General features: G+C 38.6%; 1 protein-coding gene and 1 long non-coding RNA gene across 5 annotated transcripts in view; one reads left to right on the top strand and one right to left on the bottom strand.

Moving 5' to 3' along the window:
- The window catches only part of SLC16A7 (solute carrier family 16 member 7), a 135,580-nt gene that overhangs the window by 73,285 nt on the left and 39,265 nt on the right, over window positions 1-23,030 (top strand). For 2 of the 3 annotated variants that reach the window (XM_025198778.1, XM_006019413.3), the window contains one exon: window positions 2,568-2,810. In XM_025198778.1, the coding sequence (XP_025054563.1) occupies window positions 2,597-2,810 (214 nt within the window). In that variant the 5' untranslated portion in view covers window positions 2,568-2,596. Of the gene's footprint in view, window positions 1-2,567; window positions 2,811-23,030 lie in introns of those variants that run through there. The other variant, XM_025198779.1, reaches the window with a different exon arrangement.
- On the bottom strand, window positions 1,195-22,582 carry LOC112549556. Of its 2 annotated transcripts, XR_003093013.1 has the most exons (4): window positions 22,306-22,582; window positions 17,408-17,460; window positions 6,037-6,484; window positions 1,195-1,366 (listed from the first exon to the last, which is right to left on the bottom strand). It is a non-coding gene; the product is annotated as an uncharacterized LOC112549556 (long non-coding RNA). The 2 variants fall into 2 exon arrangements; XR_003093014.1 differs by lacking the exon at window positions 17,408-17,460.

Here is a 23,030-nt window from a genome sequence, read left to right as displayed (position 1 = left end):
ATGAAGTAATATATTTCTTGGTAATTTATGTTTGTTTCTTGATTCTTATAAGGGAATAAGTTAGTTGCTATGAATTTTGGAGGACTAGGAGAAACAGTGTTTTTGAGATACAGGTTTCTCTCACTTTATGCTGTACTTGTGTTCCTGAAAACCGGTGCATAACTCAAATTCACATAAAGGGAACCCACTTTACAATGTAACAAATAGGAATATGTTCCAAGACCTGAACAGTACTAACCCCAGATTCATTTCTACCACTTTTACAAGACAATTTTGGTACTCGGGAACAGCAGACAGTACACACAAGCACAGGGTGGTGGTGAATGTTTCCATAATGGGGGTGGCAACTACAGAAACACGTCTTAGGCAATGAGAGAAGAGCACAGATCCACACAGGAGACTATATTTTGGTGTGTGTCACTCCCATAATGCACTGCACAAAGCAGCTGACTGCGAGCTTCCACCACACCGGTTGCATAAGAGTGAATTTACCTTGCATACAAAGAATTTATGGTATAAAAAGAGGCATTGCATAAGAGTGAATTCGTACATACAGAACCCACATAAAGTGAGGGAAACCTATATAAGTGTTTTGGGTCCTAATTAAGGTTTAAGTATTTTGTGAAAGTCCAGTCTTAACTGGAAAACTGAAACCAGAATAGCATTCTATTGTCTAGATTCTTTATTTTCTCCAAGTATTAGAACAAGGACTGAGGATTCTTCTTGAGCATATGTATAAAAGGATTTATGTGCTGTATATATACAATAGATACCTATTCCTGCCAAAAGTAGGGCTGTCTGATGTGATGCAAAAGCCAGTTTGTCTGGGCTTTTCCAGCCTTGCATAGAAGCCAAACGTGGTTTTGCTTGATTTAGCCCCATAGATTTCTGCTGTTATAAAGGTGATGTTGACAATCAGCTTCAGTGAAGTAGAGAACCAGAGAGCAGGGACTTTATATATGGGCTTGATTGGTGATAGATAACCTTAAAGTCAACCCTGTGCTAGTTTTCTGATGTACACTATATGCAGTAATACATGTCCTTTGCTATGAGAGTACTCAAATTACACTCCTGAGAGATTAATTTAAGCTGACAGTTCATATTTTAGTTTTTATTAAAGGCAATCATATCACTGCCACTGCTAATACAATTTGCAATGAGACATCTGAACATTCAATAAATTACATGGGGAAAAAAATCACATGAAGGCTTACTCACAATCTTAGACATTACAGAAACCTACATGTAATCATGGGTCTATGACTCCTGAGTGCTGGCATAGGAGCGGACCAATTCAGCTTTCCAAATGGAGAGATATCTAAACAATCGCAGAAGGGGAGGGCAGAGTGGGTTGCTGTCATATGATCTGGAAATGCATAGAGATGAATATGTTTGATTACAAATGCAGTGTTTAGAGTTGGAGGACATTACATTGGGCAGGACTGGAAAACTGCAACATATTTTTCACAGTCATGAGTTGATGTCTACACAGAACACAGCTAGCCATTACGACACCAGGGTAAAGAACTAAATATCTACCTTGATTATCTAAGATCCAGTGGATTTTGATGTGATCTGTCTGTGAATTTTTGGGCTCTGTAGCATTAGCACTTCTCATATGTTCCATAAAGAGAGAAGAAAGTGGTGTCTCTGCAAGACACAAATTCTGAAAACTTTTTTTTATAGCAAATCATCATTTAAAGGCCAACTGTTAAAACACTGAGATTTTTTTCCCCTATGCTAGCAGTAGATTTGGATTTTTATAAATGTGCCACCTACCCGAAGCCCATACAAACCTCATTCTGCATATGTAAGCAGAACAAAATATTACAACTATACTTGATGGTGTTCATCTCACAGAAAACCTGTTTTATTACAGTTTATATTTGTACACACTTCAACAGCTAATTTACAGGTGGAAAATTTAGAAATAAATGCATATCATGAGATCATAATATTTTTTTTTCTGAGAAAACAGAGAATCGACAAATTTAAATCTTAATCCAGAACCTTCTGTTTCAAATATTCTCACATAATAAAACTGAAAATTTGGGAAATTGTAATATATTAGCAGCTATTAACCATTTTACTCAGAAACTTGTGAATTTTGAGTAGATATTAATACAATGGCATTTACACACACATATATTTTTTACATTTTCTTTAAGGGAAAGTTTTAACTTTTGGTGTTGTTTTTACCTGTGCTAGCGTTTAAATGGTAGATCGTTCTTGAAGACAATAAAGCTATGTCAATTCATGCACAGTCCAAAATGTCACTTTCCCATAAGTGATTAATTGCAACATACAACCCTCAGTGACTGGGATCAGTGATCTGTAACAGTTACAACATACCAAATGTGATTCTCCAAGTCACTATTGTTAGTTTTTTGCAGGTGAGTTTTTTTTTTTAAACCTAAGCATTGATGGCTTCCCATTAATTCTAGGGTTTTGTTCTTATGATTGTGCTTTATACTACATTCTATTTATTATTGAAGTCTGTCTTGTTACTTTCTACAGGCAATGTACTAAATTTAAAACCTGTATTTTTTCTGCTTTTCATTTTATAGTTTAGTTGGAAAATAGACAAAGCCTGAAAATGCCACCTGCATCAACAGCACCACAGTATACACCCCCAGATGGAGAATGGGGCTGGGTGGTTGTCTTCGGGGCCTTTATCTCCATTGGATTTTCCTATGCATTCCCAAAAGCCATCACAGTGTTCTTCAAGGAGATTCAAGAAATCTTCCACACATCATACAGTGAAATAGCCTGGATATCATCAATTATGTTGGCTGTCATGTATGCAGGAGGTAAGGAGCTTGAGAAACTTATGAACATTACAGCTTTTTCGGGTTTTGTATGGTCTTAAATCATAAAACCCAGAACTGAAGAAATATTGATTTAATCATTTCAGGTCAGAAATGAAGGGAGAAAATGTGTACAAAATCTGACATAAATTGCAGAAAAAAATTAAGGATAAAAGTGCTTACAAGGATTGAAACACTTCTAATTTTGTCACTTTGTATAAGAAAAGAAAAGAGAAATGCAGAAGGTCTAATGAATAAAAATAATTATTTGATTAATTTATTTACTTAGTTCAGATCTAGGACTCATGGCTGATCAGGTTAGGGCTAGGTAATACCTATCCAGTTTTCTAGTGGTGAAAATTCTGCTGGAAGGAGATAATGGAGGTTCAAACCTAATGGAGGTGGGGCTAGAATTTGGGGGTCTCATTTCCTGCCTTAGGCTACTGATCTAAAACATAAGATACCCCCTTTTCCTACTCCATCTAAAACCTGCTAGCCATCAGTTTTTACCCAGCTACAATTTTACCCAACCATACATGGGTATCTGGGCAAGTACAAGGTACCACATATCTGGCTAGCCAGAGTGAGGCCCTACTGAGCATATTCAGTGGGTATGTGGGTGCCTCACATTCAAATTAAAGGTGGACAGAAACCAGCTATATAGAGTTGTTACACATTTTCAAGCACTTTGTAGCTGGTTAGCTTTTTTTATAGTGGGACAGTCCTTTCTATAGCGTGATAATTACTTTGTACGTGTGGCTGGTCTAAATTTATTGCATAATTAACTAGTTAATTGCTTGATAGTTACTTTCCATGTGTGGTAGGTCTTACTTTGCCCATGTGGCCAGTCAAAATTTATTGTGAGATTAATCAGTTAATTGCATAATGTATATAATGTGTAGTAGGGGGCAGTATGTGCAGAACTGAATTATAAATAATGCATAAATGCCAAAAACAACAGTTAGCATGGCTGTTTGACTGCCATTTAGGCATATAAAGTAAAATAAAATTCTGCCCTAAGACCCCTGAGGGGCTGGATCCATTAAGTGTTTATGAAGCATGGGTAACATACACCTTCAGGATCAAGCCCATCAGAAAGTACATTTTTGGTCACTTTCCTTTAGACTAGGTCTGGGTGCTCATCCTTTATATAACTTAGTGGACTGGACACTCAGCAAGGATATGGGAAACCTGGATTCAGTGAACTGCCGAGAGATTAGAGGACTCAAACTTTGGTCTCCCAAGAGAGGGATCTAACCACCAGGCTGAGACAAGTAAGGAGTTGTATGCACTGTAGCCCTTTTACCAAAGCTATGCCAACATGCACCAAAGAACACAAGGTTTGCATGGTAAGAGAGAACAAATATCACTGTGGTCTAGTAATTATGGCATTCATTGAACAGTCTCCTCCATCTGTAGCCCCATGGATCTTACAGTCTGGTTTCCACTCTGGCACAGCTTCACCATCCTTTAGTGGTTAGGACACTCTGCTGGGAGGTGACGGGTGTGGTTTGTCCTCCCTCGGGTTGAGGAAGCATTAAAACTGGTCTCAAATCATCTGGGCCATTGTATAAAAGGTAAACAACAATACGTCCTCTTCTGTTTTAAAAAGAAATAGGGGAGTTCTGCTTAGTTCTTTAAACGAGCTGGAGACATCTAGCCTTACGAGAAGATTATGGGTTCTGGATCATGGTAGCCCCTCTGTTAGGTTCCATAGAGGGGTGAAATATAAGAAGCAATACAGACTGAAACATTTCCTCTTGACTAGCTCTCAGCTGGGTCCTACTTATCTTTATTTATTTACTTATTTATTTTTTAGAGGTGGCTATTTTGAGGTGCCCAGTGTTTGCATTGTATAGATGCCTAACTGCATTCTGAATTCTACTCCAGGGACAAGTTAGTCAAGCAACACTTAGCTTGTTTGTACCTAAGTCCAATATTGAACCCAGCCTTTTCCCCTGGCCACTAAGTATTTGCATTTGCATTTTTATTAGTCCCTCAGTGGAGCTGTTTCACTTGTATGAAATATTTAAATAGCCATTGAAAGAGAGAGTGTGAATTTCTGTCTAGCCTGGTGATTAGAACATTCACCTGAGCAATGAGACACCTGCATTCTAGGTCCTACACTACTGAATGTTTAATTATTTATACAAATTTGAACAGTGTCAACAGGAGAGACTGGGAGCAACCAATTGGAAAATAGGCTGTTGTCAGACAGTGAGGACTTTACTTGAGAAATGAGCTATGCAGATCCAGATCCTCACAGAATTAAGGATCTTTCACATTCTGAGTGCTTTAACCACTGGGTGAATAAAAGAATGGCACCACCAAAATTCAGGGAATCCAATTTCCAATTGCTTTCTTTTTACTTAAAACTATTTGATATAGTTGATCTAAATTCACAGATAGTCTTGGGATGACAGCATTTTTCAAAATGTTTAATATTCATTGAACTATAACCCAGCTTTTCTCTTGGCTTCTACTCACTCTAATGAGAATTGAGCTTAGGTCCTCTTGGGAATTCTAATATCATATATTAGTTGGTTAAGCCTAAATTTAGAAAGTTATTAAGATAGTGACATAGCTATGGGATTAGCTGTACATCTATTGCCTGTTTGACTTTCCTTTCAGCTTTTAGACCTTTTGCTCTTACATGTCTCAGGTGGAATCTTATGATTATTCCACTCTTAAACTGAAAAACAGTACTGCATTATCAAGGGAGACCAAGTCCTTGATACCCTGCAGGCACCTGTCTTTCCTTGCTTTGGGGATAAAATTACTAGTGCATGAATGAAATTCCCAGACAACCATATTTTTGGTTTTCCTTAGCGAAATCAGTGCTGTTAGGGTTAGAAGAAGTCAAAATCAAAGCACCACTTAGGAGGCACCTAATTAGGCACTATGATGTCTGACTTTTAGGCTCCTGGCTAACAGAATAGAATCCAAAATCTCAAGGTAAGCACCTAGCCCACTATATCAGAAGTAGGCATCTGAGATGAGTAACCCAAAAGACACATATTGTGAGCAAAAAGGTGCCTAAACTCTGGAGAGGTTTTAGTATTTCTGTGTCAGAGCTGCAATGAAGACACCTCTGTCTATTTGGATTCCTCTCCTGTATGTGCTCCTGTTCTTTATGAAAAACAGAATAAACTTCAGTCATTATAAAAATGCAATCAGGAGGAAGGGCAACCTGCTTTTTATACAATAGTCTAGTAGTGGAAACAGTTACCTTGAAAGTGGGACACGTGGGTTCAGAATGTTCCTTAGGTTGAGAGGAACACTGGGCTCAGCTGGGGAAGCCGCTGAACAGCATTCAGCAGCAGGAAGACAAGTGAGAGCTGACACAACCGCACTTGTCCCCCTGGCTGCTTCACCAGTGGCCACTGCTGCAGCCCTACCTAACTGTCCACTGGCCCCTGGTGTGTGTCCCAGGCTGGAGTCAGAGCTGGAGCAGATCTTGAGCAGATGCCACCATGTCCTCCAGTCCAGAGCTGGAGCTTGCTCTTGTTCCTGTTCAGATCTTCCACCACCACAGAATCTTCTTTGTGCTCTGGTCCAGATCTAGCCTGCAAGAAGCCCTGAGGTCCATATCCAGCCCAGGCCACAAAGTAAGTTTGACACCCCAAGACACACAGTTAAGGATTATTGAAGATATTTCCTTCGGTCACAAGTGCCACCTGTATAAAAATATAATATAGAAACATCAGGTTTTATAAACTTCACATGACCTCTTTCATTTTGACCAGTAAGTTTCTATCCTTATACTAGTCTCAAACCATTTTTTATTCTTACCAGTGTCAGTGGATACTTTTGTTACCTATATCAATGTCCAATAAGGTTTTGATTCTCGCTATGCTATTGCCATAAAAATAGGTGTGGTTCAGAGTCAGGCAGATTTCTGATGTCAGCATCAATCATTTAAAGGAGGTTAAAAGGAGACGCAGGAATCCTGGAAAAAAATTCCATAGTTCAGCAACAGTGTAAGATTGGGGTACCAGGCCTATCTTTTTTTACCACTACCTCAGAGCCCCCTGCTATGTTGAAGGGCAGTGGTAGGGCAGGAAATGAAGTGGCAATGTTGGTTTGTACTGCTGAACACTCAGCTGGGAAGGCTCTTGTACTGGCACCCTGACTGTGAAGAATCTGGGAGGTGTAAAGGTGTTTCAAAGCTAATTCCTCCTGCATGAGCTGTATCTTCTGTGTAGAGCCTCCTAGGAGCACAGAGTCTGTTTTAAATTGCCCCTTTGATCACAGCAACAATGTTTAGGGAGAGTTTCTCCTGAAACATTAATGAAGTTTTTAATCTCTGATCAACATTTAATTTACACCATCAATTTCATAATCCCAAAATGTATCCCTTTATTATTATTAGCTAATTATAGCTATTCAGCAGTGTGAGTGCTCAATTACGATATGAACAAATACAAATAATTTAATGATAATGCTTATTTTAGGTAGTCTTTTTTGGCTAAAAGAGTAACACTGTCCTAATTTTATCCATACATCAAAATTAAAGGTTACAGAATTGTTGTAATGTACACTGACCTTTACATCACTAAATATTGTTAGCAAAGAAAACTCTGCACAAGTATTGTGATATCTTTCCATGGAAATACAGTTTTAAAATGATAGCAATGGGCAACCTTTCCTACCTTAAATATGCTTTGAACCCACAGCTGTTTTATACCCGCTTCCTAAAAATAGGTCATTTATTGGGAGTTTATGAAATAATGATTAGAAAAACATTTTAGAAGGAAATCATTTTATCATTCTACTACCTGAACATAGCTATGTTTAATTTCTCAGCAGTTGATATATTGTGATGTGAAATAAGATGACAACTATAAGATACAAGGTACATTGCTTAATATAAAGTGCAGTAGGTACGTCTAAAATGTTACTGGTCCGGTGTGTTCATCATTCTGCTAATTAAGGTAACCTGAAAAGCATCTAAGATCTGTCATACTCATTACAATTTAGCATTCAACCTATTAATCATTGCACTGGGGTCATTGAGTAAGCTGGAATCTATGGAAAGGCTCTTTACTTTAGAGGCTGCAGCCTCTTGCAGTAATTAGCTGGCATCTGTGTCTCAGTAACAAGGTATTAACTTACCTTTCAATGTCTGAAAAAAAGAACTAATAAAAGGAGCTAAAAGAATGTTAATTATATTTATCACTTACTTCATACTTAGAATAAATGGCATTAAATTATAGCAGGCCATCTGGCAATCCATATGGTCTCCTGGAGTCCTGGTTAATTCCAGCAAATAGGTCAAGCACCATGTTCACCCCATTAGGAAAGCACTAAGTAGAGGTGGCAAGTCTGATAAATCAATATGAAATCCTTCCCCCCAACTCCTCTTCAATCTGGTAGAATACTCATACTTTTAAAAGGGATTTCATATTATATTCCTTGTTATTTTTTGTATTTGCTTGTTAAAGATTATTAAGTTGCTAATTCTGCTGTCTGATCATAGTATATAAGTGTTGGGTAGTCAGTGGCAGTGAGAGCTCTGTATATTGTTCAGCCCATGCTCTCTGTTCTTACTTAGAAGAATCATCCTCTCTGGAGAAGAGCAGTAGTTCAGTATCCATGGAAACTCATTCTTCTGCCTCTCCTGAGCAGAAACTGTCAATTGTATTAAATTAAGGGTGATGGTTTTGTGATGGACTCCTACTCAAGGGACTGCTACTGAGACCACCAACTTTATTTTACTCCAGGCCAAGACATAGGCTGTTCTTGGGCTTATACATTAGTGGTTACAGTGTTTTTTGTATACACATACACACACATGCACACATAGGCAATTGTATATGTGTGTGCATGTGTGCATGTGTATCTATCTTTATGTCATAACCTCACTTTAGTTCTGTACAACTCCTCAGAATGTTTCCTCCTTAAACGTAGTCCACTTCCTAATAAAATCAATGGAAAGATTCCTACTGACTGCAGCAGAAGTTTGGTATCGCTGCTAGTTTGAGAGCTGTTTGATATACAACTTAGTCCCATGTGACAGTGCAGTTAGTGAGACGCATCTTATTTTCTGTGTTTCCCTGGGAAATAACATTTGTTTTGCCTGATAGACTCCACCCTTTGTCCTACTATTTTTCCAGAGTAATTTCAGTGGTTACACAATAATGACTCTATAGGTTTGATGCTAGATTCAGAGACAACAAACCAATACTGTAGTTTGTAGTTATGCTGTAGTTAAATCCTAAAATGTGCTAAGTGCCCTCAATTCTTATCACTTCAGTGTTTACTTCAGTACAAGTTGGAGGATCAACATCTTCCAAGGCAGCACCCGGGAGTTGCTACCCTTTACCCAGAGAATTAGACATTTCAGTGCTTAAATTAACTGATTTATTTTTTGGGGGGGGTTATCATTTTAAAAGCACTTTGAGATCCTCTTAATGAGAGGTGCTCAATAAAGTAATACTCATTAATGATTGTATATCTGATATGCTTTTCAAATGTAAAAAAGATTACACTAGCTCTTTGTTTCTGTCTCTTTCTATGTATTTTTACATAGCACCTACTTTTAAAGGTCTGATGTCACAATTCAAAAGTAATCTACAGACAAGTTCTCAGAGTGTCTTTGTCAAATATTAATTAGAAAAATAACATTTTGTATGGTATGTTCAAAATATTTGTGATTTTATCTCTGTGGGTGTTTCAGTGATATTGCTGTGAAGATGAAATGGCATGCACTATGGAAATGACAGTTGCGAAATCCATTTAACACAAACAACAGATGGCTGCTTTTTTTTTTTTTTTGCTTTTTTTTTTTTTAACTTTTGCACAAGAACTAGGCTTCTGCAATTTTTTTTGTTGAACCTGAAAATTCCCACCACCCCTCACAGACTTTAAAAAGACTGGCATATAAAATGGAGTGGACATGAATAAGGTGATTGAGAAACTTTTCTGAATTGACCTATGTCCCATGTTGTCAGGGACAAACCTTTATTCTCCATCAGAATATGCAGAACATTGAATTTTAATAACCTCATTTAAAGTGTCCTTGAAAACAGAACTTATCAACTTTCCAAATGCCTCATGGGCATGAGGGAATACTTCACATTTAGTTTAAAATATATGTAAAACATCTTTGTCAAGTTAATTTGAGACTTGCAGATAAAGGAAAAGAAGTCATAATGAGGTGATACAAGAAAAGAGCATTCTGAGTCTTGCTAACAAACTGAGATAAGTACAAGAAAAGAAATTTCAGGAATAACAAAAACATGAATTTACAGTAGCTTAAATTGAAAGAGTTGCATAGTAAAGAAACCTTAGAAAACCAGCAGAGGGTATTACCGTCTCTTCTTCCTAATGCATTTCCAAGATATTAAAGGCTAAATTCCATTTCACCTTTATGAATCTTTCTGGCTCGTAAGCAGCCACCTAACTGCAATTTTTGGTGCGCATGTACAGTTTAGATTCCACATAACTATTCTTGCCTGATGTTTAAGTAAGCGGACACATTCATAGCTCTGGGTACAGCTTTCCAACTGTTTATTCCTACAGTTTAGTGGAAAGGGCACATGTCCAGAGAAGGAGGCCCAGGCTTTAGACCTTTGTCACCCAAAGGTGTCTGACCCTAAATGTTGTGTGGCCCAGAAGAGGGCTCTGACCACTAGACAACCTGGTTAAGTAAATGCCTTTTGAAGCTGACTCTGAGTAGTCAGAAGAGGAAGAAATATGAGCCCAGGAGGAGAAAAAACTAGAGGGAGGGTGACTTAGTGAGATGAATGTTGCCTAGAAAGACAGGGAGCCCTGAGTTTTGACTCTTGTCCATGTCCCCCAGTGAGGCGGAAACTATTCCATTGCTGTCTATCCATTTTAGCCCATAATATTAAATACAGAATGTAATGTACCAACTTGAAGAGCAGGGCTGGAAGGCATTCTGTGCCATGGCTTAGTGGTTACCAAGCAGTAAATAGAGGTTAGAGTGTCCTCTGGACAGGGGTTAACTGTTGGAATTGAGTTCGCTCCCTGGGGCAGTTCCTTATGTACTAGTCTATATATTAGCATTGACTTACACATGCGGAAAAAACTGTTTTTATTCCCCTGAAATAGAACCTGGAAATGTAGGTCCGACATATACAGGACCAACTTATAATCAAAATAATATGGTAGATAATGCATAATTCATTCTTTTCCAACAAACCCTATAATGGAAATCCAAACCCATACACAATAAAGAACAATATGATGCTTATTACACACTGTGTTTTCAGGTCAAACATTACAGCCTCACCCAGACAAGCGTGGCCATGTGGTATGTAGCCCTGCAGACACATCTGTGGTGTCACATGCCACACATTCAGCTGTTTTCTGCTCTGCAAGCAGTGTGGGTTGTTTGGGTTTTTTTTTTTACCCCTGGATATGCAGGGGTAAAAAAATACCATGCAAAAAAAAAACGGAGCAGCATAAGCACAGATAGTGCACACCACTCAAAACCAGAGCCTGGCCAGCTGGAGCTACAGTCCAGCTGCTGGCCAGGCTCTGGGTAACAGGATCGCCACTGCTGCAGCCCCAGGAGGCTCCCAGGACCCTAGGTGAGACTGCTAGTGCCAGCCCAGTGCTGGCCCCAGCCTCCCCTACCCTACCTGGGGTAACTTGCCACACATCAGAGGGCGCGTAGCACAGGCGTACCCTGGGGACAACTAGCGGTGGCACAAGGTGTGGGGATGTGGGGGGGACAACTAGTGGTGGGGAACCAAATGTTCACACTTATGTATGATATGAACATGGACATGGTATGAATTATTGAAAGCATTTAAAACCCATGTATACGACATGGATTATTTTAATTGTTATTAAGAAAAGCTACTATGTCCCTTAAACAAGTTTACTTGCCTTTATCTTTTTTATTTTGTTTTGTTACTTGAGCCAGAGCATGGTGCTAACCAGCTCACCACCTTCTCTTGCTGAGGTTAAAAAAAACAGTGCTGCCCCAGTGGGCCACAATGGATTATAAACTGGACACATTTACCCATACCTATGTTAGCTGAGCACTTATGGTAGCAAAACAGCAAATACCAGCAACCTTTTTTTTTTATCTAAAACGTAAGTTCTTTTTCTCCATTCCTCTTTTCAGTAATTCAGTCAGTGAAAAATAATAAAACATAAATCACCATAAAGTACAGTTAGAGATCTGTTAAAGATAAATATCAAGGGACAAACTGTCCTCTTTGATACGTGAGTTCAACTTATAAAGGTTTGATGTAAGACTGCTTATTTTGTCTATATTAATAATATTGGCTCAGTTCCATGAAATTTGCCATATCAGTGGATCACTCAATGATTATATTTTTGATACATGTGTCACGGACACAAGAGACTGAAAAACAATGGTGTAGCACTACTGGGAATCATGAGATACTTACGCAGATATTGAAAAAATATTGTTGGGAAGGAAAAGACTATATAGTCATGCTGCGTATGCCATTGTATTAGTATTTCCACAGTAAATGAAATAATAAACGTAACACTTCACAAAGAACCTATTGTAAAATTTAACAGTCCATTGTTTTGGACATGTAAGAAATATTCATGTGTTTATTTTGAAGAGTATATTCCAGGAGAACAGAGTTGAACTGAGACCCAGTTGTAAGGTGTTTCAAAGTTAGAGTCAAATGGCTGCTATTTTTTAGAAGACTTCTACTGTAGTTCCTAAAGTTTTATGACTGCAGTTGATATGGTAGTGAAGCGAGCACGAGCTTATTAGTGAGAGAGGGGTACTAAAAGAACTTCAAACTCAACCAGTCAGACAGCATTGAAGATGCTTTTGGAGCAATTATAACAATTAATGTAATTAATTAACTGGTTTATATGCCCTGTGCAGAGATTACATGCAATATATGATACAAATTCTTTCTCAATCCAATCAAATCCTTCTCTTGTGTCATTCATGCTTTGCCAGTGCTAAGCTTCTCTGGACCAAATGGTCAGTTATGGCTACTTTAGAAAAAAAACACCTTGCTTCTTTGTTTTCTCCCCAAATTTAAAACAAATAATAGGAAAGTTGACCAATCTGTTTTCCTTTCTCTATAAGTTTTGGAGGGCTATTCCTGGTCAAAAGCACTGAAGCATTTGTATTACTGATTTGCATTAAATTCATTCAGATGACGAAATATGCTAGCTTTGACAAGAAAATCTAAGAATGTGATTAAACTAGAAGACTTTGCAAAAAAAAAATGTTGATATCTTCACTTAATTCAAACACTCCTTGTAACACTTTCCTCTTGATAACTTGTGTGCATATTGTGCTCTTTTCCCATTTCTCTACATAAAACTTTGAGTTATTTATTATTCAGTGCATTAGTATTTATAAAGTTTGTATTTTAACTGTTCTCGTCAAGTGTCTGCTGTTGTTATTTGTGTGACTGTGACAACCAGAGACCTCACATGAGATCAGGGCTCAGTTGTGCTAGGTGTTGTTCACTAAGGCTATGTACATTCAAAAAGCCTGAGGTAGAATCAATCTAAGTTAGAGGGTTTTCTGTAAGCAGCGTAGTTTAGATCAGTAGTGAACAGGACACATATTTGCCCTTTGGAGAAAGCGGGGTGGGGCACAAACCTCAGACTGGATTCCACCATTTTTAAACCAGTCTGTGTGTGCCAAACTTCTCTTCTGTTATGGGTATAAACCATTTTTGTTTGCTAAATTTCTGTTGTGTTACAGGTATAGACCGATTTCCAATCAGTTATACTGGTAAAAGTGTAATATCTGTACCTGGCCTATAAGACAGTTCCTTCTCTAGAGACCTTGCAATCTCAGTCCATAAAACAGATAAGAAATAGTAGAAAGAAAATATTATGCTCATTTTACTGTTTAAGACCTGGGAGATAGAGGGCACATCTACACATGCATTAATGTACCATAATTACAGGTACTAACTACAGTACCTGTAATAACAATGGGTACTAAATGCGTGGGAATCAGCACTACTGCACAGTAGCGCTGGAGCACATATTTTAAGTGATGCTAATGCACAGTAGACTAATTCTACTGTGCATTAGTATGGCTTTCACTGTGATGCACTAATGTGCAATAGAATTGGTCTACTGTGCTTTTAGTGTCACATCTAGACACACCCAGAGAGACTAAGGGACAGATCCCCTTCAGTGGAAATTTAGGAGCCTATATAAGAATAAAGGACCTAAATACCTTTGTGGAGGCCACAGGATGTCTTTGTCAAAATCAGAAAGCCTAAATCTCGTAAATCCCAAGGCCTACAGTATAAATGTTTTCTATACTAGTTTGTAAGTCAGGAGCATGAAGAATGACATCGAATTGCCAGCATAAAGCTCTATTGTGGCTCCAGTCATGCAAAACTGTTTTTTTAATGGTATAAACAAAATGAGGTGTGTTACTACAAGCACTGTTTTATCAGTGCCAGCTGAATCTATGCCAGCAGTATTTTACTGGTGTTGCATATAGTTATATTGGCAAACTTTTCTGGTGGTACCTTGTCTTTTGTCCCTTATCTCAGTAGTTCCAAACATTGTTTATACTGTGGACCAGCACAGGAGCAGAACGGAGCGCATGTAGCTGACTGTCTCCCACCCTCCCTCCGAGGGCTACCCCACTGTCCAGCCCCTGCATTTGAGTGCCAGCAGATGGGGTCCAAGTGGGGTCTTGTGCCACAACCTGGCATCCAACCCTTTGCAGCCCAGTACCAGGTCACGGCCCAGTGGTTGGGAACCTCTGCCTTATCTAATGCACAATCCTACTTTGCTCACTGTAAACTTCTGCAAACTTTATTTTTTTTAATAGAAAGAACTTCTTGGTACAGTGAGTCCATTCCATGCTGCTGCTACCAGTTGCAAATTATGCCATGAAGTTTCTCCATCATTCCCACAGCTTTATCACTTATGATTACCTGTGATGCTAGTTTTCATGCCATCACAGCGTCTTGGAATTCCATAAAGTTATCCATTGACTTAAAAATCCTGGCAAATTGTTTATGAAGAAGTTATTCACAGAGTAGCAGTTCTTCACAAATATAATTTATTTTAATATAATTTCCACAGAGCATGTCACCTACTAAAAATAGCACAAGTGGACATAGCAGTTGATTCATTCAGATTAATTGCCAGGTTTACACTATATAGTACTTGTTTTATTGAATGAAGCTTGAAATCTATGGACCTGTCATCACATCTGCTTACTGTGTGATTTGAAGACATTTCTGTTTATATGCAGCAAATTTCCCAAATATTTCCTTAATAAACTCAGTATCAGTTGGCAGTGCCAGTGCTTTTGATGGTCAGAGCCACTTACATTTTGTAGTTCTATTAGTTGTTTTCTTTGTCTTTCCAGAAACGGAAAGGAACTGGATGAGATTTTTTTTCTTCCCTTACAAGATTTTTAATTACCGTGGAAATACTTGTATAGCTTGGACTTATCTTCCCCTTGTTTCTTTTATGAGGGGCAGATTGTGCACAGTCTTTAACGTTAGGGAAGGCACTGTACCATTGCACTATCTGCATAAAGTGAAAACTCTATTGTAGTCTCTGTACTCATGGAAATACATGGATTATTCCCTGTTTTTCCTTTTCAAGGCCCCTTTGTAACAGCCTCAGGACAGTATTGGCACAGTTACGGCACATGATGAAGTGATCAAGCCGGAATTTTCCTTAAGACAGAATTCCTTCCTGAGCAACACCAATAACTATTTTGCTCTGTAGTGTTCCTGCTGCTGAGCTATTCATAAATGGCACAATTAATCCTTGCCATCACGTTTTTCTGATGCAAATACCTGAGGTTAAGCACCTACATCCATAGTTACACATCTGATTAAAATGGTGATACTTTCCAAGAGCTTTACATTCATTCATAAATTGCTGGTTACTTGGAAGGGTGCTAGAGTACCAGGCTCTGGTTTTGAGTGGTGTGCACTATCTGTGCTTATGCTGCTCCGTTTTTTTTTTTGCATGGTATTTTTTTAACTGAGGTGTTTGGAACTGTATCATGGGAATCATGTAACACTGGCTATAAGTGTTGTAGTCCAGCCAAGCAGTACTTCAGGTCATCATGCTCCTGAATGCCAGCTCTTTTAAGACAATGTGCCAAAATGTTGCAATGATGTGAAATGAAATTAGTTAGATTTGGAGACTTCAGAAATGTTTTGCCTAAAATGAAAATGTCAGAAATGTTTGGATATTTCTGAATTCAAATTGTTTACTTCCATTCTATGGAATATTTTGAAATGTCAACATTTTTACTAATTTGGAATGAAAAGAAATTTTGAAATGCCAGAACTATGCATGGGATCCTAATTACAGTTTTTACCTAGCTCTAAAAAAAAAATACAGTTGAAAATTGTGAGGCTATTTATTGACTGAATAGGTTGTGTAACCCTAAAATAAAACATATTGTTTTATCTTTAGGGTTTTTATGTTAAATGTATTTAAGAGTATAGAAATTGATTCCAAACTAATGCTATAAAATGGAAAATACAGATAAATTATTTTGAATAATGAAGCAATATATTCAGTAATTCAAATTGTTTAAAATGGTGCTTTTTACGGGGAGCAGGAGATAAAAACTTTTCAATGAATTCAGCAACTTGGTCAATTAACACAACATTTTTCTAAAACATATACAAATATTGTCCCCATCTACATAAGTACCTTAGATTAAGAGATGATACTATAGTAGATACCAGTGATTTCTCTTGTCTTTAGTACGTTGGCTATGCGTGGGACAGAGGGAATAAGGCTTCCATTGTATGTAGGCTGAAAAGTGGCAGCTCAGCTTTTTTTCTCTCATTACTGTGGCCTAATAAATTTAGACCTTAATCCTTGATCGTTCTAAGCAAGACTGGAGATGCTGCTGAAATATAACCCTCACTCATTCATGAACACTATACAAGCACTCAAGCTTGTGAATTTGCAGAGTAGGTGGCTCCTCATTCATGTACCCCAGGACCATGCTCAGATTCTCTCAATTCAGAACTTGAGTCTGACAGTCTGAGCCTGGTGCTGGGGTGCACATTTTGGGCTCTGCAGACTTGTTTGCTTTTCAGATCTATGCATATGAGGAGTGGCCACAAGTGAAGGGAGTTTATTTCTCAGTGCCATGTCTGGTCTCTTGTAGGGCGCAATGTAGACATATCTTATTTTTTCTATGTTCCGCTGCTCAGAGGATTTTTAACACTACCTTAGTTAAATACACTCCATTTGCAAGGTCTAACATTCTGAAATATGGGCTTCTTTTTTTTTTCTCTGAGAGAGAGAGTGAATGTCACACCAGTTGTGCCTGCTGGTTAACAACACAGCAAAATACTTTACACTTAACAACCAGCATCTATAGATGCTGCAGATTCTCCACAGGCCACATTGAGAGGTGTAAACCACTGGCATTCTGATTTGGGATTTTTTAACACATGCTTTTCATGAATATAAATAATAATTATCCAAGTGCAGGTCAGAATAAAGAATTTCTATGACTAGCAATAAACAAAATGTTTGTGGGGTTAAAGAAAAAAAAAGACTATAAATTTGTAATAAATAAATAAGGAATATTTTATCACTACTGATTACTATGAAAGTGGCATACTGTTTAAGTATGGATCACTCAGGTTACTGACCAGACATTCTTCAATGCAGCATGTTCTGTCTTGCTTGGGAAACACAGTTCTCCCTTCACAAAGAAAATAATTTCATTACCAGTAAACCTAAATAGTATTCTTATCACAAGCACACTTGTTAAATCCTTGCAAAAGGTAGTATATTTTACCGGATCATTTTTAATATGTTCTGGCTGAGAAATATCAACATAACTCTTCAGATGAAAGGTGGTTCCAGTAATGCCTGATGTCTAGGCAGCATTTGTAATATAAACCATGAGAAGCCTGTGGTTTAATGGCCACTAATTTATGTTGAATTTATGATGCATGGGAACCATTAGAAGTAAGCCGCTTTACATTAGATCATGAAGAATAAGGTTTCTGCCAGTGATGGGTTGTTTTATTTCTTGATGTCACATAAAAAATATGCCTGTTTCAAAAGCTGAACAAATTTTGCCATAAACTTCAGTAAGATGGTGCTAGATCACTGTTTTTTCCCCAGCAATATTCATGACAAGATTTTATCTTTTTTTTTTCTTAATATTCAGAAGATCTTGAATATTGGGCCATATCTTCCACTGCATACAGTAGACTAGAATATGCCACTAGCTGTCATTGCCTTTCTGGTCCATGCAAAACTCAGATACTAAAACATCCTTGCCCATCTCTCTGACTATATTTTTCTTTCTCACTGCATCAATTTCAGGCTCTTTGAACTCACTTTTTTAACAGCTCTTATGTTCAATATTTAGACTTTTTATGAAAATATATCAATGAATGGAAACAGATTTTCTGCACAGACAAAAAAAGTCACAGTGGCTTCAGCTGATTCTGCAGCATATGAACAATGAATAAAATTGGCCAATTCAGAGGAAGAAAATGCCGTGTGACCCAAGAAAACAAGCTCACAGCTGGAGCACACCCATGAAAAGCTGCTCTGCTTTTTCCCCTCTTTGGCAGAAATCAAGAGAGTGTGTATGTCTTTAAGAATACTCATAATGGCTTGCACAATTTCAAAGGACAATATTATATTTTAATGCAAACCTGATGCATGAACTTATTTCTGATGACGACCTTGGAACAGCCTGAAAGTGCTTGCTCACTAAAGCACAAATGCCAAGCACATGTTTGGCTCTGCATGACTAGTCATTTATAAACAGATATGAAGTTCAGAGAACTGCTAGTCCTGAGCATTCAAAAATCATGAGATGTCTCCCTCCCCTCATAATGAAATTGGCTTTAAAATTATTAAATTAAAAAGTATTAACAACAAATGTGGATTGTTTTTGAGTCTTAGATTTTGAAATAATAGGGATTTGCTTACCATGTTTCCTCTGTAACCATGATGACTAGAAATTATTATTTTTATTTTAGCTGATCGTCTTGCACAATCACTTAACTGCAAGATAAGTGGCTTTAAGGCAGTGCTAGGCAATGTTTTTTGGCCAGAGTGCTGAAAAAAACACAATGTCTACCTTAGAAGGTGCTGGAGTGCCAACATGCCAGAGCCCGGAGCAGATATTTGCAACTGCTTAGAGCCCGAGCTGGCGGTGGTGTGCCAAGCAAAATGGCCTTGCGTGCCATGCTCAGAATGCATGCCAGGGATTGCAGACCCCTGCTTTAAGGTGCACATGTGCACATGTACTTCATTGTGGGACAGATTTTCTCATAATGGGTAAATTGCCCTTGCCCACCTCCTTCCAGCTCTTCAGCCTGAGAGAGCTGGATGCTGCAGTCAGCACCGGTGCTACCCCAAACAGACTTAACTGGTGGCTTGGAGCAGCAGGGGCACATGTTGAGCAACACAAAGAACTGGCCGGCAGCCAGAGTGTTGCTTGGACAGCCCAGCTTCTGTGTGTGCCAGCACACATGTGCATGTGCTGCACATGCGTTGTACCACTTCTTGCGCTTTTTTTGGTTTTGGTTTTTTGCTACTGGGAAATCCCAGGAGCACATTTGGGCCCTACACTGCAATTTTGCAGCAAAGAGGTTTGTGGTGCCACAAACCATATGTGCCTGCACATCTGAATGCACCCACGATGTATAGTGAGTAAACTTGGGTGGATCATATATACATGATGTTCAGGATAAACTCCAGTAGGGAAAAATATTAAAGGAAATCAGGTATGGAAAATATTCCAACATACATGTCCAAATTTTGTTTACAGAATAAATGTGTTATGTTTTGTATCTGCCCTCACTAACTGTCCTCTTACAGGATGGGATGGTATTATCAGACCTCTTAATAGGGTGCATTAAGCTTAAACAGTGTATAATAAGCTTGACAGGAAGAGGAACAGATGAATAGAGGAGAGAAGAGGAAAGAACAGGAAGATAAGAACAGTGTGTGGATGTGTGTGAGGGAGGGGTGAGAGTGTAGACTTTCTTAAATGTTTGATTCCTTAGAAGCTCAGGTTTCAGTAAAGGCTCCATGCTAGAGTTCAGGCTAGTGACACAAAACTATCCAAATTTTTTGCAAAAGGATTTGAAGGAGGAAGGTAAGATTATTTGGTAGAAAGAAAGAAACTGTTCTTAGATACCTTTTTTCAAACATTTTTAAGCTGGAAAAAAACAGCTTAAAATATTATTGATACCACAGAGATCTCAGGAGAGAATGAGTCATATAGGGTCCTTAACAGTTACCTTGCTTCAAGTCTTGTTTGATCCGAAAGGAAAAATAATTAGGGTAACTTTTAAGTAACATGCCATTATTAAAGGGACTCCATCAATATGCACTGGTCACATTTTTAAGCTGTCTGAAAAAACAAAGATCCTCAGTCATCTGATATAGATTTTTTTATTGTTTTTCTGCTTTTGTCAGTTTGCCCATTTTAAGTATTCACTAAGAAAAATGAAAGCACTCGTGCTGGCATGATTACATTAATATAACATTCTGCATTTGCACATATAAAATCTTGGGTGCTGAAAACAAGCACATATAATTTCTTCTGTTCGTATTGTAAAAGATGTTTCTAATCAACAGAGTGTAAATTCAAAGACAATGGACTAGATCTTCAGCTAATGGAAATTGGTCCAGCTTTGAGTTCAATAGATTTTGCTGATTTATATCTGATGAGGATCTAGGCTGGTATTTTGATCTTGCTAACACTGATTTTATTCTTTTGCAAAAACATGCAGATGGAAACAAAAATGTAGGCATCAGTTCTCTATTCTAGTAGTTCAATTATGCCTTCCTCAGGCAGGTAAAATATAAAATAATCTATTTGAGAACATCTTTTAATCCACTATGAATCAGTTACATTCTTATTAGAGTATTTGAAATGGGAAACAGGGAAACATCAGTTGCTAGTTTGAACAATTGGCAGCATCTACAGCTCCTGAAAAGCTAACACTATAGTTGCCAAGTGTGCTGTTTAGATTTAAGAAGTGTATCACCATATGTACAATTTTATGCACCTCTCCAGTAATAATGAGGCAAACCTGTGATTCAATTCTAACAGTTACAGTACTTGGGCATTCGTCTCTAAATACTAAACATGTCTGTGTTAGCCAATTCATCTCATACCCAAGTTTTGTTTTAAAATGGCTTCTTTTTGCATGTCTTCATGCTATATAAAGGCTCTTATTTTCAGCATATGGACAGCAATCTACAAACACTTTAGACCTTCACCCACTGTTCAGGTTTGGTAACCGTTTTTCTGGCACTCACTTCTGAATTCAGCATAGTAACTTAGAGCATGTTTACACCACGGTGGCCTCATATTGTGGCTGGGACTTTCCTGAGGGCACTGTACACATCCATTCCACCTCATACATTTCAAACCTGAAAATGCACAAGTGAGGCTTCTCTGATGCATGGCCACTCTTAAAATGTCAGTCTCTAGCATACTTGAGAGCAGCCACCATCACCCAAATCATAAAATGAGCATTAGAGCAGTTTTCTGGAAGATAGAGTTTGAACCTTCTTGTGGAAAGGTTGACCTAGGCTTCATGTCTTCCACTTCCTTGACAAGTACTCTAACGAGTAAGCTATTATACAGAATATGAGCACTAACATCCTTTTTTTTTGATTCACAACAGCTTTAGTTGATGTGCTTTGTACTGACCTCAGTGTGTGAGTTTGGCATTTATGAAGCCTAATGAATCAGGCCTCTCTGGGAACTTCAGCAGCGTTTAGGTGATTCTGGGGGCATCTGCACGTGCACTTTACTGCAGAGCTGACATTCACTCTGCATTAAAGTGTCACTGTCTACATGTGTGGCGCTATTAGACCAGAGTAAACTAATTAACTTAACTTTAGGATAGTACTTCCTGACACAAGTACTTTCCTATGGCAGAGTTATTTACTCCACCATAAAGTACATGTAGACAGTGCCTAGGGCAGGCTGGGACATGGGGGAGCTCCAGTACGGGGGCTGCCTGTAGCACCCTCATGCCCCAGCTAGCACTTCCACAGCATGTTGAGCCAAGATGGAGCAGCTCCGGGCTGGCAGGCTGACCCCCGATACCTGTTGCCTGCTGAGGGTGGGCAGGGTAAACGCTGAGCCTGGGAACAATAAACTCTGGTGTGAACTGTGCTGGAATGTATTCAGTCAAATTAATTGCACGCGTAGAAGCACCACTCTTCTAGCTCCACTCTCCATCAGAACAGATACAAGAGCTAGTTTCTTTACTGCTCAGACCAGGCCCATTTTGAGTATATGCAAAAAACTCTAAGTTTAGAAGCCTGGGGAACCTTTCAGTCTAAAATACAGGGGTTTAAGGGGTTTTGCAGGCACTGAAGTAGGGTTGATTTGGATCACATTTTATGAACTGGGCACCTACATTTCACTACTGTCCTACTTAAGTGCCAAATTTACAGGTTTGATCTGGCCCTTACCCTCTAACATAGATTGGTAATTAGCAACTTTATGCTCTAGCACTGCTAATCATTAGTTAAAACATGGAATGGAAATTACCTTAAGTAAACACTTGTCCATTAGTGTTTGTTCCATATAGGTGTCAAATAGACAATTGCAGCAGGTTCAGCACTATGAAACCAAGGCCGCTAGAAGACATTTCTTCCTTCATGTAACAGGCAGTATCACCCAATGGAAACTCTCACAGTGTGTCATCTGCTTCACGTTCAAAGGGATGGAATGGAAATTCGTGTCTTGGCAACTTGCTCTGGCAGCGTTTGCCAGCAAGAGGATCTGGAGAGCTGCTGACAGGGGATGTCATCCATATCTGCAGCAGTGCTGGGAATGAGAAGTCACCTGATCTCTGACTGAGTGAAGGAGCTGCCCCCTTCGGCCCTGGTACAGATCCAGGGAGTCCCATGTGAATAGCAGGTGGGTGAGCAGGAACAGTGAGGCTCAAACTTTCCAGATACCTCATGAGGTGCTTTTACGTATGTTCTCTGCAGGCAGGTTTATGAACAAATTCCCTCCTCTATCTCTCCCTGTGTCGGACAAGTAAAACACTGTCCCTTGAATGTTTGTGTATACTTTGAGTTTCACAAAAAGGTGCTTAATGGCTTCTTAAAGCAGCAGACTTGAAGCTTGTTTGAAGAAAGTAGAGGCAATGAACCATGATATCTTCTGCTACTATTCTTTGGGACAGCAAAGTCATAAAGGCTGCTGACAGATGTGAAAAAAGGAAAAAAAAGCTCTTTATCGGAAGGGGCAGGGTATTGCATTTTTTT

Source organism: Alligator sinensis, unplaced genomic scaffold (genome assembly GCF_000455745.1).
Source record: "Alligator sinensis unplaced genomic scaffold, ASM45574v1 scaffold375_1, whole genome shotgun sequence".
NCBI classification, from domain to species: Eukaryota; Metazoa; Chordata; order Crocodylia; family Alligatoridae; genus Alligator; species Alligator sinensis.
This window is presented reverse-complemented; position numbering and strand designations above follow the sequence as displayed.